This window comes from Camarhynchus parvulus, chromosome 6, assembly GCF_901933205.1.
Source record: "Camarhynchus parvulus chromosome 6, STF_HiC, whole genome shotgun sequence".
Classification (NCBI taxonomy): domain Eukaryota; kingdom Metazoa; phylum Chordata; class Aves; order Passeriformes; family Thraupidae; genus Camarhynchus; species Camarhynchus parvulus.
This window is the reverse complement of record NC_044576.1, coordinates 15,008,898-15,028,225: the sequence shown is the minus strand read 5'-3', so window position 1 is coordinate 15,028,225 and position 19,328 is coordinate 15,008,898. Positions and strand designations below refer to the sequence as shown.

General features: G+C 43.8%; 1 protein-coding gene across 9 annotated transcripts in view; it reads right to left on the bottom strand.

Annotated features, from left to right (window-relative positions):
* Nucleotides 1-5,074: 5,074 nt before the first annotated feature.
* CAMK2G (calcium/calmodulin dependent protein kinase II gamma) overlaps nt 5,075-19,328 on the bottom strand; it is a 117,873-nt gene continuing 103,619 nt past the window's right edge. For 3 of the 9 annotated variants that reach the window (XM_030950648.1, XM_030950647.1, XM_030950649.1), the window contains 7 exons: nt 18,714-18,762; nt 16,576-16,689; nt 14,774-14,899; nt 12,187-12,262; nt 11,605-11,699; nt 10,313-10,558; nt 5,075-7,788 (listed from right to left, as the gene is read on the bottom strand). In XM_030950648.1, coding sequence (XP_030806508.1) covers nt 10,326-10,558; nt 11,605-11,699; nt 12,187-12,262; nt 14,774-14,899; nt 16,576-16,689; nt 18,714-18,762 — 693 coding nt within the window. In that variant the 3' untranslated portion in view covers nt 5,075-7,788; nt 10,313-10,325. The remainder of the gene's footprint in view (nt 7,789-10,312; nt 10,559-11,604; nt 11,700-12,186; nt 12,263-14,773; nt 14,900-16,575; nt 16,690-18,713; nt 18,763-19,328) is intronic. The other 6 variants (XM_030950651.1, XM_030950650.1, XM_030950652.1 and 3 more) reach the window with 2 other exon arrangements.

The window sequence follows — 19,328 nt, the reverse complement described above, 5'->3', positions numbered from 1 at the left end:
CCCCGGTGCTGCTCGGCACGGTCGCGGCCGCGGCGCTCCCGACAGCGCGGAATGCGTGGGATGCTCAGGAAAGCAGCAGGTTGGGATTGCCGCTGCTGTGACATCGCCGGCGGCAGCCTCCCGAGAAACACAAACACGCACGGTGCAATTTGCTACGTTAAAGCGGTGGAGGAAATTGTAGTAGGAAGCCAGAATGGGATGTGAAGCCACATCACAGAAACATTTATTCTCAGGGGTGGCTGGAGGAGCGGACAGCAGTCAGGGAGTGCTATTACACGGTCCTGCTTTTGGATCTGCTGTGGAGAAAGAACCCACCACGCTGCAAAGAGCGAACATTTGGGACAGGTTAACATGATCTGGGACCTGGAGCAGTCAAAAGGGAAAGCAAAGGAAAAGCACGTGCTCAGGGAATAAGGCCTCATGTTGGCAAAGTACTGCTTCCCATCCTGCTGTCAGAGGATTGCTGGCACCTTGTGAATAACTCTCAGAAAACCCTCAAAAAGGCAATGCAGTATGTAGATTTGCTGTACAGCAACATGCTCCTCTATTAAAAAGTTTGAAAAGCTCAAAAATCACAGTTTATGGACACATCTATAGAGGATTTTAATTCTTCAGCTAATCAATTTGCACCTGAAGCACTGGCCAGACTTCTGCAAGCCTGTTAAGCCCATGTTAGCAGGTGAATCAAATAACTGAAGAAAAGCAGACAAAGCTATGAGCAATCATATCTTAGCATGCTTCAAAAGCCTGTTCTGCCTCTGGCTGACAGCACCCCCACCTCAGCAGAGGTGGATGAGGCAGCTGCTCCAACCACCTGCAGTCCCATCTCACAGGTCTGTGCTGCCAAAATCCCCAGCAGCACATATTTAACACGTGATTGCATTTCTGTTGAGATAACCCGAACACGTGCCACAGCGCTCGCATCAGATTAATATCACCCACCCCCCTGCCTGCAGCCGTCCCAAAGCTAGCGTGGCAGCAACAGGTGATGCCCAGTCTACCACAGACCTTGCACTTTCCAAAACAGCTGATCAAATCTGAGCCAACAGAAGGACTATGGACTATGTGGCAGCTCAGGACTTTGTGTCATCCAGTGCTACATTCTGTGAAATGGGATTTACCATTTCAAAGTACTATTTGATAGTCTGGTTAAAGAAAAGATAATTTCTTCCTCAGTCCAACCTATCTCAATTACAGTGAGGGAAGGAAATCAGTGACAGGAGGGTATGTTGTACACTATAGTTTGCTACACAGGCAGAAGAGTATCAGCTTAAAACTCTAGTTAAATGTGCCTTGGAAGAAACTACCCCAAAATATGCCCCATCTCTCCAAACCCCTCCTCAAACCACCAGCACAGAATTCACCTGCTTTCCTTCTCATTTCACCACAAAACAACTCTCCATCCCACTGTCCTCACTGCCTTTCTAGCTACCTCATATGTAACTTCCTCTACTCACTTGCAAGACACCTCCAACCCCATCTTGCATCTCCACTCTCTTCCTCACACTCCAAACCACTCCGAGTGCTTGGCTTTATGACTCCCATCTTCCAGCTTATCATATTGCTCTGTGCCTACCTCACTCAGCATGTGCTATCCCTGGTAACATTGCACTTCACTGAAGCAATTTCTCTTTCTTAAGGTCACATAAACCATCTTTGCCTGGATATTCCATTTAATGGCTCAGGCCTGTTTCTTCCTAAAGGGAAAGCTGAAGTAGAAGATTAAATGTCTTGCTGTTTCTGTTGAGGCTCAATATAGTCTTTGTAATAGGGATGGAAGATTTTTACTGATATTATAACAGACTAGAAGGTGTTAAAACTTGCTAACTTACCATATATAAAACAATTTCAGCATTAATACTTTTTGGAATGAACAAGACTGAAATCTGTTTACAATTCTTTAAAACATTTAAGACTATCTATGCCAAGTTTGGGCCTTTTTTATACAAGAAAAATATGCTAAATCTAAAGCAATGAATTTCAAATGTCACTTTAATAGAACATATCCTTTTTTGTATAAGTAATTTTTGCAGTTTATTTTTAACTAGACGTGTAGCAAGAAACAAACAAACAAACAAACATGCTTTCTGGAACAGGAACAACCATACGGCAGTAGCACTGCTCTGACTCTGATGTAACTTATAGCACGTTCCAGTGTAAACAAGCCTCTGAAGCAGAGCCCTGGTGCCATTTTTGCAGGCTGTCCTCTGTTGGTATGAGCACTACTCTTTCCCACAGAAGCATGAAGGAGAAATAGACCATGATGAGACAGTATTTCATTGCAAGTACTGGCCAAAACCCAAGTCTGCCAACATGCAGTTGTATGATGCGTTAGCAAAATGGTTTTCTGTGAATAAACGTCATCCTGCCCATCCATTCAAAGATATTTATGGTAAAATTATAGAAATTGTAACAAATTAGGCACAGCCACCTTTCCCTCTCCCTCATCCACCAGTGCTTCAGAGGACCCTCCTGTAGCACAAGAAACCTTCAGAATGAGATTTTATTAACTTAATTAAATCCATCCTTTCCTTGTAGCCAGTCTGCCTTAAAAACCACAAACATATGCATTTTTGTTTTCTAATACTTGTTAAGTACCTAAGAAATTGGCTTAAAATTCTTTAGAGTACTTCACACCAACCAGTAAATTCCTATTCCTTACCAGCAGGCAAAGAGGACATTCTGGCAGGTGAGGAGTTCTCAGGCACTAGGAATCTCAAGGGAAAAATTCATAATCCTCCACTCAAGCTGCTTTAAGTGCCCCCAAAGGATCACCTTTCTCTACTCTTAAATAAATGTATACCAAACCCAAATAAACAAGCATTCCAGGTGCATTAATCTAGAGTCCCAAACCTTTCAAATTCTCAGGCAAAAAAAAATCATCTGTGATGTGTAGCAGCAATACCACCTTAGCTTCTCTGCAGCACTGTTCATCAGTCTCTTAAAGCAGTTTCTGCAGAGGTCAGGCTTATCATCTGCATGGACAAATGGGAAAGCTGAAGCACAGAGCACACACCTGGCTTATCTGCAGTCACCCTGCAAAGCCACGGCAAACCCAAACCAGATCACAAATCCAATCATTAGTCAAATGCTCTGTTTGTTTTTCTACATTATCAATTCCCCATAAGTAAGAGGTAACAATTTTCATAGTAAAATTGAAAGGATATTGACATTCAGGGTCCAGTTCTGCTCATACCTCTCCTCACATCTCATAGATACTATAAGCACAGGAGCATCCTGCCAGGCCTTTGTGCCACTAATCCAGCAAGTGAGAGCAGAGCAATCCTAGTTTAAAACAAAATCTACTTGGGCATAAATAAAAACTACCATGAATTACAAGTCTCCCACAAAGTAATCCACCTGTGTGGATTATCATGCATGTGCATAAATCAGAAGGGAACTTAAAAAACCATGCTCAGACACTTGTCTTTGGCAGGAAGATGGCAAAACTTCATTTAATAGGATGAATAGATTTTAAACAGCTATAGCAGAGTGGGAAGTAAGGTTCTGGGAATATCTCTGTTTGATAGTTCAATACTGGAGCTATTACAATGCAGGGAAGTATCATTCCTAATCCCTGCTGTCAGCTAAAACATAAGACATAAAACAGGCCCATATATATGCTACATTAAATATTCTTGACCTGGGTGTTAGTCTGACTATTTCACTTTCAACAAGTGTTTAAATTACTCTTATCCTGGTTAAAAGAGTTCCTAAAAGCAGGGGATGTCACCACTAATTTTATGAGTACCTTCCTACTGCTTATAGGCTCATACTGCTACATATCTTCAAAGATCATCAAGACCGGATTAACTGCTTCAGGAGAAATCTTACCTGATGAATGCTCCTGCCTCCTATGTCAGAAATGAGTGCAGAACATCTCTTTGCTCCCGAAATAGCAGGAGCCATTTCTTCTGGGCACGAGCAGATTGCCTTTAGTCACAGTAAAACGGACTATAAAACTCTTACCTTCTCCCTTTAAACACTAAGGACAATTTTTTCCTCCTGTTTCATCAGGCGGCAAAAGTAATCATCTCTCTAAGCAGCAGCAGCTGACACCTATTTACTGGGTAATTGCTGCAGTTAAAGGGGATTAAGCACAATGAACTCGCTTTCAGCGATAAGGCAAAGCCACCCCCTCCCCTTTGCCACTTCCCAGACACACCTGGGAAGAGCTCAGGGGAACGGAGGCCAGCGAGGCCTGCCAAATGGGGGCCGCATGCTGGCTAGAGCCCCTCTGCTGCAGGCAGTGCCAAAAGGAGATGTGTCCCCGCACAATGACAGCAGTGACTGTGCCGCACACGAGGCCCGTGGGCAGCGCAGCCGGAGAAGCCCCCGAGCGCCCCCGTCCCACCCGGGCCGGGCAGGGCTCGGCAGAGGGCTCGGGCAGCGCCTGCTGCAGCCTCACGGCTCAGCCACCCGCCCTCAGGAGCAGCTGAGATCTGCACGGTGGGAATAACCGAGAAAGGGCAAAGCAGAACAAAGCCTACCTAATGGGGCACACGTGAAATGCTAACAATGAGAGGCAGTATAAAAAACAAAACAAATTAAATCCAACTAACTTTTAACTTAAGAAATGATGCTTACACTGCTAGACCTGACAAGTTCTGTGCCTCTGCAGAAGCATCCCAGCTAGGACACAAAATACACTAGTTAACAAATAACTAAGTCATAACTTGAGATCGGCATGTTTACATCAGGCAAACCAAATAGCAAGATAGCTTCTCCCACAAGAAGAATCTTAAATATTGGTGAGGAAAACAAAGACCAGGAAAGGAAGTAATAGCATAGACTTGCCAAGGATCAGGCTATTTGGAACAAAAGCAGAATTTCCCTATTATCCCTAGTCTGTCAGGGAAATGCCATAAAGATAATTTTAACAGGTTCTGTCATCCTTTTGTTTTTAATGCTAGTATTCTCCCCTCCCCCCCTTTTAGGTATGGTACCACTTAACTTTTTAAACATTACATTTTTAAATGACACAGGAAAAAAAACCTCCTCTGTCAATTGATTCTTATCCCAGAAGTACCAATTTCATATTGTTCAGGAGAATAATTTGACACTCCAAACTTTACACTGTTTAAATGTTATTTTATTAAATATCTTCAGTTCAAGGTTTCATTGTAACAAAGCTATGAAGGTTCTACCAACATTCAGACCAAACAAACAAACACTAGCTAACTTTAATTATTTCTATATCATGCAAAAATTCTGCATCAAATGCCTTCCATTTCCTGTTTAAAATGTGATATTTATAATATATATTATATAGATGCTTACATTAGCCCCATAAGAGAACATTAAGAATGCTAAAGGTGTACAGCTGTGTTTGATAATGGCCATACCAAGCTAAGGTTCTCATTAACTTAAAAGGAAACAAAACAAAAAAAAAAAAATCCAAAAGAGTTTGTCTCCAAGACTGTGCAAAAACAAAAAACCCAACAGTTCTCTTCTTTTAAATTTTTTTTCTGAAAGATGCATATACTTAATACAGAGGGTTCTTTTTTTTAACTATTAATAATTATCAGGTAAAGAGACAAGGAAGATCAGACCGAAAGAAGGCATGCATAATGTTTTGTATTTATCTTTTTTAAGTGGCATAACTGTAATCTGTTTGCTTTCTTTGTGGCTTAAAAAATTTTCTGAATGAAATATCAAGGCTTTTTACTTTTCCACTTCAGTCACTGTCTTCAAAATGTTTTGAAATAATAACATCTAGTGTTTGCCCCCCCGTGGGTTCAATCCCCCCCTCACTCCTCCCTTGGGATAGCAAAGGGAGGAAGAAAAGGGTGTTTGCTCAAATAAACCTGGGAAGAGTGGATGGCCTTTTCCTTCATCAGTGGTTAGCTGATCTAATCCTGGTGTGGGATAGCACCTCTCCAATAAAGGGAGCAGAGCGCTATCTGCTGCAAAGTGACAGCTCCACTTTGTGCAACAGCTTTAATTGTCTGCATTTTATTGAATAAGGATTAACATTCCAAATTCTCTTTCTTCTCTTCTATAGTCTGCTAAAAGATTGCCACACACTTAGTACGCTGTCACAGAAATCATTTTAACTGTCTCTAGAGATCCAAAAAATTATTAGGGGTACAAAAATTCAGGTAAAAGCCCATCCCAACTTCTGCAAGTGATGCCTTCCCTTGGTCAAGACAAATCCAGGTCTGCCAGAAAGGCCATTTTCTTCTTGGGGCTAGGCTCCCTCCTTGGTAAGGTCAACAAAACACTTCCCTATCTCCCACCCAATGAATAAGGGAACTGAACTCCTTTTGCAGCAAAGAAAAGAAAGGAAAATGAATTGGCCCAAAGGACGAACATCAGATCACGTGTTCATTCCCTTTCCCCTCTGCTTCATGAGGTATCCTCTAACACCCAGAGGCAACACGGGGTGGGGGGTGGCCTGGATTCCTTCAGCTACAGCTTTTGAGGTTCTGATCTGATACTTTTCTGTGTTACAACATCACTGTAAAAAATAGAAAAATTACCCAAATAAACACTAGGAAACATGACACTTACAAACATCAGATGGTGGGGAGAAGCACCTGGCTGGGGCTGCTGGCTCCCACTGCTATTTTACTGGAGACCAACAAATCATACAGGAGGCCAGGTAACCCCTTTAATTCTACGGGTGCATATATTTCAGTATAAAAAACACACGCTATTTATGCCTCATATAGGAGTGTATGTGCAAGTTTTCATGAAGAACATAACACTAAGTTTTTTGTCTGCTTCCTAAGGAACATGTGTTCTGCAGCACTGTGGATCCCAACTATGCTACTAAAAAGAAAAAAAATAGAAAATCCCATACAAATACCCTCTTCCTCTAAAATCTCTGCTCTTAATGAAATGGTTTTTTATTTTGTTAAATTAAATAAGCTGGCTTCAAAACTCCATGTTTGTCCAGGTAGTGGCTGTTTCTAAAACCAGTATCACTAAAGAGCGAGCTTCTATTCAAGTTAATTAATTGGGTTAATAATGGGTTACTTAAACCCATTTTTAAATCCCTACTTCCATCTTTAGTTTTAAATCAACATTCCATTTTGTTTTATTTCTTAAAAAAAAAAAAGGAAAAAAAAAAAGAAGAAAAAAAGAAAAGTCTGTTTTGGGATCCAGCAGCCGAGCAACCAGATCTCCATAGCGTTCTTGCTGTGCAGAAATTGAAGAAACAGGCTGAAGTCAGACTGCTGGGCAACAGGAAGAGAAGCACCTCCTCTCTCTTGAACCCCAGTCTTCACACTGGCTCCTCTGGGGTCTCCTTGCCACCTCTCACCGACTGTAGCTGCAGCACAGCCCGACTGTGGTATGAACTTCCACATCGCTTTGCGGAGCACAGTTCAGCCATCCGCTGTTTAAGCCGCCTCCTTTCTTGCTCTCCCTCTCTCTTTCTCTCCTTCACTTTTGCTCTCCCCCTCACTTCATTTCTGAAAGATGTTCCGGCTGCTGCCACTTTCTTAGCCCTGGGGGAGGGGGCATGTTGGATAATCTGTCATTTATTTAGCATTATTCCTGTTTTTTTATTCTTTTATACAAACAACATGTCTTTTTTTTTTTTAGATTTAAAAACACCTTCGTACAGCAGAAACAGACACGATGGATCCATGGAAAACAACAGAAAGGCAGTGCCCGGAGCATCAGATGCATGCAGGGTTTCGTGCATTTGGCTGCTGCCTGTTTGTAATTTGTATTTATTTTTTTAATGTCAAAACAGACATGACCGTTGCTGTCACTCAGGCACTCCAGAGCTGCTTGCTAAGAAGATATTGCCCTCCAGCTGAGTATCTCCACAAGTTGCTGCGGTCAGGAAGAGGTAGTGTCCACCCAGAAAGGAGAGGGGAGAACAGGATGGAAGATGGAAGGAAACAAAGTCATATATTAGCTGTACACAATTAAAAAACCACATTTTCTACAGGTTATTTGGTGTAGGTAGAAACCCCTAACACAAGACAAACTGCGGCTCATGAGGAGACTTCTAAAGGTTAGAGGCACTCACATTCCCTTCCAGGGGGCTGAGAGTGCCAGTGAAAATTAAGTAATTGCTTAACGTGCTGCTTTGGACAGCCCTGAGCCCACCCTCTCATAGCCATGACCCAGAAGCTGAAGAAGTTTCCTAAGGAGTGCTCAAAAGCTCTGGTCCTAAGGAACATTTTCTGCCTCACTTTCCATTGGCTTTTGCCTTGAACTGAAAGATAATTATATTTTTGTTAGGGTTTTCATTTTTCAAATCTTCAGTAATTTTGTCTCTGAACTTACTTAATATTTAAAAAAATGTACGAGCTTCTCCGCAGTTTTGTGAAATTGTAGCCCTAGTGACTGCTTTTAGCAAAGGCCCTTCCTAGTTAACCCTCATGTGCCAAATTACTGGATTTATTTTGATCAGTTTTAAGTCTGGAGTTTTTTCATGTCTGTTTAGCATTATCCTGTCATGAAAGTGTAGCCAAACTCTTCTTTCTACCATTTCTTAGTTTGCAAATCTTAGCAGAATCTCCCTTATAAAGTCTTCTCCCTTCTTGGTTCCCACTCTCTCCTTACACAGAAGTCCTCTGATTAATATCAAACTTTTTTTCTGGCTGCAGTTTCCTTTTCAGATGATTTACCCAGAACTGAACTCTGCCTTCCAGGTGAGAAGAAACCACTAATTTCTATTTAAGCATTCTTATTCGTCTCATTCATTCTTCATCCTTAGCTTTCACTGCACATGGGATAACACTACTCCAAAATGATTCAGTGCTTTCAGATGGGGGCTGCCCACACTGACCCCATTTGAAATTGCTTGTGGGTGGGTATACCTCCTCCAGAACCCAGAAATGCACGCAAATACTTCAACTTCTATTAGTTTACAGGGTATTTTTAAATATTGTTTTAACCAACATTTTGTGGTTTGGAAATACTTTCTGCTCTGCAGTTTTCAGAAACCCTCCAGCACATACTTTTGGAGGGCTTCAGCATTTCCACAGCCAAGAAACATACCTCTTCTGCAGCAGACTTTCCATTCCTAAATTTCCTCAGAAGTCACAGGCATAGCCACTGAGCCATACTGATCTTTAATTTAATAATTTCTTCTGCATCATTTTGTGGACAGGCATCTCTCTCAACATTTCTGTGATGAAATCTGATGCAAGTTCTTTTTGTTTTCCTGCAAAGGCTTTTTCTTTCTCACTGCCTTACTCCCTGGAAATTCAGCTGATTTTCCAGCTCCCTTGAAGCTTCCCTGCTTCTGGTGCCCCCAACTGGCTTCTTCTTTTCAAATTCCATCTGTGACCTCTGCAGCTTGCTTGTGATAGTTCACATTCCTTCCCATTGCCTTCAGTAGGGTTGAATACCTCACAACACATGAATATAAACTGCTCTTGGCTAAGTACCAAGTTGTTCACAGAACTAGGACTCAAGTAGCAGCTATACTTGAGTGGTTCATCCTTAAATGACCACATAAAAAAAAGGTTGCCTCCCAGTTGGAAATGTTTGTTGTGTTTGCCCTTAAATAGAAAATACTTAGTAGAAAGGTCCTAAGATTAGGAAACTTTGGACTATAGAATGGATATAATATATATTTCAGCATAAAACAAAAGGATGCAGAAAGACTTTGTACATCTACATTAAGGCAATAAACAAGAATGCCTTAATGCTGAAGAAGAAATTGGATCTGATGTCCTTCAGGAGCAAGCAACAATCATTTTGTCATGACATATTTTAGACCCAAAGTTTCTTCCAATTATGAATTGTGGCAAGTTAATTGGGGGATATTTTAAATCCTCTGATATTACTGTTTGTTTAGATTCTTTTCCCCTCTGAGTTTTCTCAACATGGTACATTAAATACTTTTAGCTTATCAGAAAATCAGTAGTAAAATTTATATGAATAAACCCTTACCCCTTATGGCACAGAAATTGTTCTGTATGGATTCTACAATATCCTTTCTAGAAGATGACATAATCATCAAAAAAGTCCTCTGAAATGACCCCCAGCATTGAAAGGTAGATGTGAAAGGGCCAATCTGCACACAGCATGAGACACTCTTCCTCTCTGCTCCAGATTAGCCATTTGTCCAAGCACAGACCTGAGCACCTGGGAGAAAGCACAGCTGCTACAAGGGTACCTATGCCCAGGAACAGCTGTCTGGCAGATGACTCCCATTTGTCAGGAGTGGCAGATAACCCTACTGAGTCGAGAGGACAGGACTTAAAGGAACACCATCTACAAGCCAAAGTGTTCAGCCCTACAGACAACTAAATATGGTTCTCTGACAGCCAGCTAACTAGCCTTGAATGCTGAATTCCCACAGAGAGCAGCCTCAGCTGAGTGTGTGATGTACTCATACCCGTATGTGATCCTCACTGGAGAGGTGCTGCAGGAGCTCCAGAGCAGTGGTAGTGCACATTGAGCCACTTGCCGTCGCGGCGGTGCCAGACGCGCGTCTCCTCGGACTGTGTGGTGCGGGGCCGGCCCTGCCCGTCGATGTACTGCGTCAGGCGGATGTAGGCGATGCAGGCAGCGTCCTCCCCGATGACGTGCACGTGGGGGTTCAGGATGGTCGTGTGGATTGGCTTGCTGTTCTTCGACAGTACTGGCAGGACATGCAAAACCATCGGGATCATTTTACAGCTAAGAAGGAACAGCATCCCACATTCTCCAGCCTCTTCTATATTCTACTCAACTTTCACTGGATTCTGGAATACCACAAAAATTGGTCCTGCAATTTTTCAGGAAAAATCCAAGCAATTCTTACCCCTATCACCTGTTGTTCTCCCTAGGAACTGTACACTTACTGCCAGGAATCCCCTGACCCCTTTGCCCCCACTTCCTCTGCTGCTGTGTTTTCAGTTATGGGGAAAGATCTTGCAGTGACAGAATATCGTTGCAAAGGAGTCCGTAAGAACAGCATTAAACATGACAAACCTCAGAGAAGTGTTACAATCACTCCATAAATAGGCTGTTGAGAGAGACAAAGTCTCTGCATACTTAGAGAACTACATATTGCCCATATTATGGACCTTGACCTAACCCCCAAAATAAAACAGATTGAACAGCTCAGGATTTAAATTTCAATTATCTCATCCTGTGGAGACATCTAGGAAGGGAGACAAATCCCACAGTATAAATGATAGCATTTCTCCCAACTCTTTCCTGCCCCAGGCTGACAAGGTGACTCTTGTCTATGTAAAAGGTTCATTAGGTGTTAGAGAGCTGAAACCATCCAGGGAAAGCTCAAAGCAAAAGCATCTTTATGCCTGATCATTCAGTATGTCTACCCCAAACATACATGTTGCTTCCACCAAAATCTGACCATTTTTTTCCATATTCATATCAGTAAGAACTCCAGTGAGTCAAACTTTTAAAACTCCTGCAGTACATGCCAGGTACAAAACATTTTCACCTGGCAGATGGTATGCCTAGAGTGAAGGGATGTGGGGGTTAGAATTGAAATTGTTGCTGAACAGGCTTTTTAACAGAAAGGCTGCTGGCTTTTATGAATGCATCATAACCCAAGCACAATCAAGTTCCTGCTTATTCTGATAATCAGTAACAACAAGGCAAATTTTCCTCCCCAAACGTGACATAAAGAAAGTGTAGAGAGAAAGGTGTTAAGAGTTACCAAATCTACCCACTCACAGTTTTCAAAGTAAAACTTATGGAAATCCATTCCTTCAACCAGGTTCCCCAGTGCTTCAGGTTCAAATGAGGTCAAGCCAGGATCACAGATTTTTCTGCAAAGAAAAGCAGCACAGGTTTACAGTTTCATTTGAGCCCAAGAGCTATTCACACAGTGAAGTGCTGGTATGCCATTTGACTCACACCCTGTGTCCACCTAACTACATCTCCCTACTTCAAGAAGTAAATTCCTGAAGACTCAGCCTTACTGTAACTCAAGGAGCCAACTAGATGGCATTTCACATGAAATCAATTTCTAGGTTACTGACTTTCCTTTTATTCTCTTTCTGCTCTTGTTGCCCTCCCCTGCACTTTTCTTACAAACCCAGGACATTTTCCTATTATTCCTCCTGTTGCTTTTTGCTACCTGACTTGATATTTATTTAGAGCTCTACTACTCCATCCCTTACTCCTAACTGATGTAGGCTAAGGATAAAACCCTTTTACCATCCCTGACTGTGTGACAGCTCCTCCTACCCAGGAGCCAGAGCATCACTTGCACACAAACTGATAAACAACCTGTCAGAAAGCATCTCTACTTACGTATAAGCCTCAAAATCTCCATTGTTGATGGCCTCTATCAGCTGCTCTGTTATCTTAATGATCTCTTGCTTACGCACTGTGAACAAGAAGAAAGAGCAATTTAGCTGTGCTGAAGAGTTCAGTAGAAATATGAGGCTAGTGGGTGCTTCCTACAAGCAATTTGTAGAGCACCATTAGTCTAGATCTCATAGGATGCTGCTCCCTGCACTCTGGAGATATGCAGTTAAGACAGCCATCCACATGACAGTAGGGGGGCAGTGGTATGAAAGGGAAATGGTGATCCCATAATGCGGGGAGTAAGAAAATAAAGACACCATATTAATTTTATTTTCTTTTTTTTCTTCTAGAAAGGTCAAAGGCACCAGAGGTGTCTCCTAAATGACAGCCAGAGCTGCTTCTGGGGAGTCTGACCAATGAATGTCAGTGGCCTGCCCATGTGAAGTAGTTGTTTGGCAGCTTAAGACATGGAAAACCTTCACCACAGTAGCCATATACAAATGGCCACCACACAGATCAAGCCAATTGGAAAGAGTCTCCCAACAACTTGCCTATCACCATCATCAATACCTCAACTGCTGTGAATGCTGCAAACAAGCAACTGGGACATGTAGGGATGGCTTCTGCAAGCTAGAAGGATGACAGCAGCAGGATGGATGGGTTGGATGAGCAGGTCCTAGCTATGTCTGAGAGTGCACACTGTTCCTCAGGCAGTTACCTTCTGCCAATCCCTATGGCACAATTCTTTACAGCACTCTGACAGCACTGCCATTAAGCCAGCCCAGCACACTGGACTTCAAGATGAATGAAGACAAGGGCTGTCTATCTACTGTTGTTTGGCCCCCATCTGGCCAGCACCTCTGCATTCTCTTCTCTTTGTTCTCCACAGTAGATTGTCCAGGCCCCATCCCCTCTGCAGAGCTCCATCATCCATGCTGATCTCAAGACACTAATAACATTTACAAAGTTTCAATTAGGTCTGTTAACACAATTATAGTCTATGACTACTGTGTGCACCATACCTATGCCTGAGCCTATATGCACAACCTCACATCTCTTCAGCCTTCTCCACACCTGTAGGTAGACCTTCTGCAATCGTCTGCACATTATACAGTCATTTAAGAGGTTCTCTAGCATTCTTTCCAATGTTATCAGATAATATACAATTCCTACCACTAGAAGTGCCATTCTTGTGCCCTTCAGCATCTAAAATATATGTGTCTGAAATGGAGCCAGTCCCCTGACTGCTCTCCCTTTGGGCCCTGAAGCAAATTGTGCTGGGACTTCTGGGAAGTCTCATATAGGCATCTTAGATGCCTACCATTAGGGGGATGGTGTTTAAATCAGGACCTACTGACCTACTACCCTTAGATGTTCAAGTCAGGGAAACTGGATTCCATTCTAAATGCCAGAAGATGCTACTCTGAACTGCTCTCCCCCTTGGCCATGCACCTCATCCCACCATTGGTAAGTGCACCCAAAGAGCAACAAGATAATAATCTCACTGGCTATGAAAGATGTCTGTACCCACTCTGGAAATCACTTGAGAGAATTTGACTACAGAGCCAGCCTCAGAAATCCCTCAGATAGGTGACATCTGACTCATAACAATAAGGTGGCTGGTTTTTCTATGCAGGCTGTATACACTTCCACATGTGAAAAGATGTACACAGGGATTGGGTCAAAATGATACAGTGGGCTATGTCCGTTGTTAAAAATGTCCTTACAAGCAAGCCGTCTGGGATTACTTTCACATGAAGAAGGGCTACTTGTTGGACCTCCAAACCATGCACCACCAATGTCCAGAAGATGGAGTGCACGGGAAAGGCTGCATTTGGGATGAGTGAGGGAGTCTGCAGTCCAGAGTTACGGTCTGCTGGCTCATCTTAAGGAAATCTGCATTCCCTTCCGAGGCGCCTTGATGCAGTGCCTCGGGCTTGTCCTTCAACACTAGCCCATCCCATCAGACTGTGCTCATCTCCTGGCCCTCACTACATGTCTCGAGCTAGAACCGGCACACGGGAGGTGACCGCTCTGTCCGAAGGACAGAGAGCCTCGGGATGTCCAGGGGGCGGCATTGGCGCCTGCCGCTCCCGATGAATCCGCGGGTCCTCCAAACTGGCACGGCAGAGGCACAAGCGGGAGGCGACATGCACCAGCACAGCCATCGAGCGTGGCCCGCGGCTGCTCCACCCTGCTTTGTGCGAGCCCAGGAGGCAGCCCCGCCACAGCAGCTACCCCGCCGGCCGTGGAGCCCCGCGCCACCGTTCACGGCCGGGGCAGGGCTGGGCAGGGCTCTGTGCGCCCCGCGGGCCGGGCCGGGCCGGGGCGGCGGCCGCGGGCGGGCCGGGCTGAGGGCGGCCCCGCTCACCGCCCCTGCGCGTGGCGCCCCCCAGCGGCCGCCGCCGCTCCCCGCACCCGCGCCCCCGCCGGGACCAGCTCGGAGCACCCGCCCGGCCCGGCCCGGCCCGGCCCGGCCCGGCCCGGACGGACGGGGTGAGGGACAGGGAGAGAGAGGAGGGAACTTTACATCTAGGGTAACTAGTGTGAGTTGCACTACTCCACTACTGCTACCCAGCTGCTAACTTACACGGTGCTCGGTTAAGTACAAAGGGAACTACTGGAGTTAGCAAAGGCTCCGACCGAGCACGCTCTAACTCCAATGTCTGCCCTGGGCTGTCCCAGGCATGGAGCTTCTCTTCACAAGACTGTGTAGCTGCAAAACAAATGTAAGCGTTAAAATAATAAACAGACAAAAATTAGAAAGTAAAATAAAAACCAACAAAGAAGTACAGACACACACAGCCCCAGCCCCGGTCAGCACACAGATACATCCGCATCCCAGTAACTTCTACCTGCTCTCCTGCCTCTGTCACATCACTTGGGCCACACACTGCTTGGCAGGGGCCACCCGGCACTGGTGCAAAAAGCACAGCAGGAATTGCACCAGTGCTGGAGAAGTTTGAGGGCGACCTAAAACAGTGGTCGGAGTAGTGACAGCAGCACAAGGGCAAGTACAAGATGGGGTTAAAGAAAGCAGGGATATCCAAATCACTGCACATCTCAGCTTGGAGGGAAGTGAAGTGGGAGAACACTGACCCACTTGGCAGAGAGGTGATTCAGCACTCCTCAGTGTACCAAGCAGGGCCTTGCTATCAGCAAGAGGAAGGAATTAATAAGAGAGCAGTGATGGACAGCTCACAGCAAAAAGGACTTCAGAAGAGATCATTTCCCTTCCATTCTAGCTAGGCAAAACACCTTTCCTATTGCACCTTACAAACCAGCGGTCTGACATCCTTTGAGCTACTTCATACTTTGAGCTACTAACAGAGACACTCCAACTGCTGCATCATATGAGATACTGGTACTGTGTGTAGAAAACCAGGGAAATACCACAGGAACAGACAGAAGAGGACACATCTGGTTCTTCCTTCCTAGAGTGACCTGAACAGAATCAAATATTCCAGATGTTCCCAGCTCATGCTAAAGATCCTTCTACTATTGCTTTAAAGTCAGGCAGCTAGTACAGTATGTGTGTAGGAGAAAGGCTGTGAGTTCCACCTAGATTTTCTCCAACCTAATAGCTTTTTTCATATGCATTTTTCAGAGTTTTTCAGCCACAGGCTCCTCTACAGAGCTAGCAAGTTCAGGAGATATCAAGCAGAATTTACCATAACTCATAGACTAACCATAGTACCAGCTAACTGAGCTGAAGACAAACACACCAGATAAAGCTCATGACAGACAAATGCTCTTCAGAGCCAAAATTATCCCAGACTTTTCACTCAAAGCACCTGATAATGGATTAAAAAATGCTTTGGGGTCTTTCAGGAGCCACAGCCTCCCTTTCAAAGCACCTTAAAGTAGTCTGAAAAAATGGTTTTTGTTCCTTTGGTACTTCTGAGCATCATCCATGTCAGAAGTCCTCAGAAGTTCTGACCAGTGAGACTGAATTCAGTCTCATGCATTCCCTCCATAAGTACATAAGCAGACCTGCACCACTGACCCCATTTACCACAAGAAAAGCTAAGAGATGCAGTGACTTGCCCAAGGAAACCCCAAAAGGCAATGCCTCTGCACAGAACTCCACATCTCACCCAGATGAAAGCAAGAGAATGAAATTAGCTAGGATGAGGTTCTGGTTTTTGGTTTGTTTGTTTTTTTGTTTTTTTTTCCAGAAAGGGAATGAAATGTTTGGAAAATTTCAGTGTGCAAAGGAGGGTATTTTGCAGGAAGGGAGATGATTTCTTTGTATTCTGGAACACTGGAAATGCAAAATCAACACATTGGAAGGAAGTTGAGGAAAGGAAAAATCTTAGGTAAGGAGAAATGGGAAGGGTGGAGGAAGGGGTGAGAAAAAGATGCTGTGAAGCACTGCACCCCTGGACTTACTGGCTGAGAAACAGAGAGAAAGCTGGGACTGCATGGACTCAGTCTGTGTTTTGCTCTCACTGTGCCTCCGTCCTTCAAGCACTGAGCTGCCGTCCCCGGTGGAGAGAGGGGGAGCTAGCATGGCAGGGAATTAAAACACAAACACAAACAAAACACGCAAGTTCAGTAAATAAAAAAAGAGAAAGTAAATAGGAGAACATTAAAGAAACCACAATGCTGGGCACAAAACATGCAGGAGTATCCTCCAGGGCAAAGCCAAGTAGACAGCTCGACAACATGAACCTGCTGTGCAATTTAGAATGACACAAGGGCAGGGGGGCGGAGGAAGAACAACGACACACACTGCCTTTAGCCCCACCACAGTGGAAACAACATATCCCCGAGGCAACTGTCACTGAAGGATAAAGATAACGTCCCCTACAGCACAGCAGAGCTGATCTGTGTATCCTGGTGTCTATTTAAAACAAGAAGCTGGCAGAGGAACTGCACAAGCACTTCCCTTTTCTGAGAGTCATGGCTATGCAGAACACTGAGAACTTCAACACTCCCAAACCTTTTGGTCTACTTAGTTTTGCTCAAGTGCTTGCTTATCTTAAAATGTGGAAGGGCAAGAATTGAAAAAGAACACTGGTGAATACAGCTACACTTAAAACTGGAGAACTAAAATTACCAGAGCTGGCCACAGCACAAATCACTACTGTGCAAACTCTTTCCCTCCCAATCACCATTCAAATGCTCCCTTCTATTAAATCATAACAAAATTTTCTAACCTCTGCCAAAAAAACCAAAACACAGTTTTGATCTGTAGCAATGTAGCCATATACAACTCTGTACACTGACCAGCTGCCTTTCTTCCTACACACCTTCTGTTCCAGTCCTAGACTTCTTTTCCTTGTAGCATTTGTATTCCTGACTTACAACACCCATTGGCTCAGCTAGCTCAACCATGGAACCTCTCCAGAATAAAAAGTGCCACAGGAGACAAGGTTCTGGACAAATACCGGCTCTGGATAGCTATCCAGAAGAGCTGTTAAATCAAATTTATAACTGCACTATGAAACCCATCCAGTTCCCATCACTCAAAGCCAGATTCCTAAACCACAGCTTACTCTTTGGCAAAAAGGTGGGAGCTAGAACACTGTCCTATAATGAGGCCAGGTCTTATCTCAAACAATCTGTATTGCAGAGCTCATTCACTCACTAGCATGTGTTTCTGCTCCCTGTGATTCCTTAGAAGAGGAGCCAGCAGCTTGTGACAAGCCACAGGAAAAGCATCAGGAATTACCCCACTGACAGAGGCAGACATTGCTGCTACATCACAGGGTCAGCACTGATTTTTCCCTGTAACTCAGATAAACTACATGGAGAATGAAAGAATAGCTCTGCCTCAAAATGCAAGTTATTAACACATTTGTCTCAGAATGCAAACTACCTTCAACTATCTCAAACTTGTTTATTCAGGAAGATGTCTGCTCATCCTTCGTTAGGGAGGTTAGGCAAAAGATAGCTGCTCAAACAACATGAGCAGATATGGAACTTGGAGATCCTTCATTTAAGAGGTTTACAAGCACAGGATATTTATGATATGGTCACTGAAAGATATGAAATCTCAGCCTCTCTCTCTACTGATATCTCAGTCAAGGACAACAGGCTCAGAATGATCTTCATCTTAAAAAAACAGACCCAAAGAGAAAAAATAACAAGGGAAGTGTTTGCATGTCACAGAAGATATTCCCAGAAAGGGGTGAAAAGGGAGTCTGAGTAGTAACAGAGAGGTTTCAACTCTCTGTAATCTACAGGGAAGCAGAAAAACACAAGCAGAGTTCAAACCTCAAGGGACTCGTAGGGATTTTCCACACCTAGAAATGAACTGGAGATGAACAGATTATGATATACGCAAGAAAAGAATTCCAACTCTGAGACAAAAACAAATTAGCTCAGTGTTTATATACCACAGAGGCCAAGTCAGACGATTCCCCAGTGCATGGTCCCACTGTGACAGGAATGACAGCGTCATGGCGAATTTATGAACTGAGTCAGACACAGAAATCTGGGAAGCTAGTTCAAGGCAATGATTGAATCTCTAGAATCCCTTGCCTACACTTAGCTGTATTCGAAATTACAGGCAAAATACCTACCTTTCAGATCCTCATCTTCAGTTGTGGTGTTACAGCTCTCTGTGGAACCCTGCACGGCAGAACAGAGCATTACCAGGCATCAGCAGTCAGGAGTGAGCAAATAGTTTGATTTCTTTGTGAAGAAAGATGGGGAAAAGCACAAAAACATTGGCAGGGATGGAAGGGAGAGGATGATACAAGGAAGATTTGAATGTAAGCAGGCCAAATACAAAGCATAACATAACAGCATCTCTGCTCAGCTTTTGCATGTTCGAGCTCTTAACCCAGAACTTTTACAAGTGTGGAAGTTACCAAACTCTGTCAAATTAAATCTAATGAGAGTTGCTTCTGTTTAGAAGAATATCCACAAGAAGCTAAAGAAGGGCTCCTAGGCTTTCTCAGAGAAAGTGTCCAATTGCAGAAGAAAAAAAAATTGTATAAGTGCCTGTATCTCCTTTTCTATCCCACATATGAAAAAGAGTGGTGATTATACACCACAATAGGAAAGATGTGTTACTATCTGAACAGTTGTTTTTACTCAGCCTCTTTCAGAGATCCACAGCCATATAACACAACCCTCCTAGTCTATTGTCAGCAGTATTCAGGAGCATGCTACAAACCAGACATTGGAAAGGT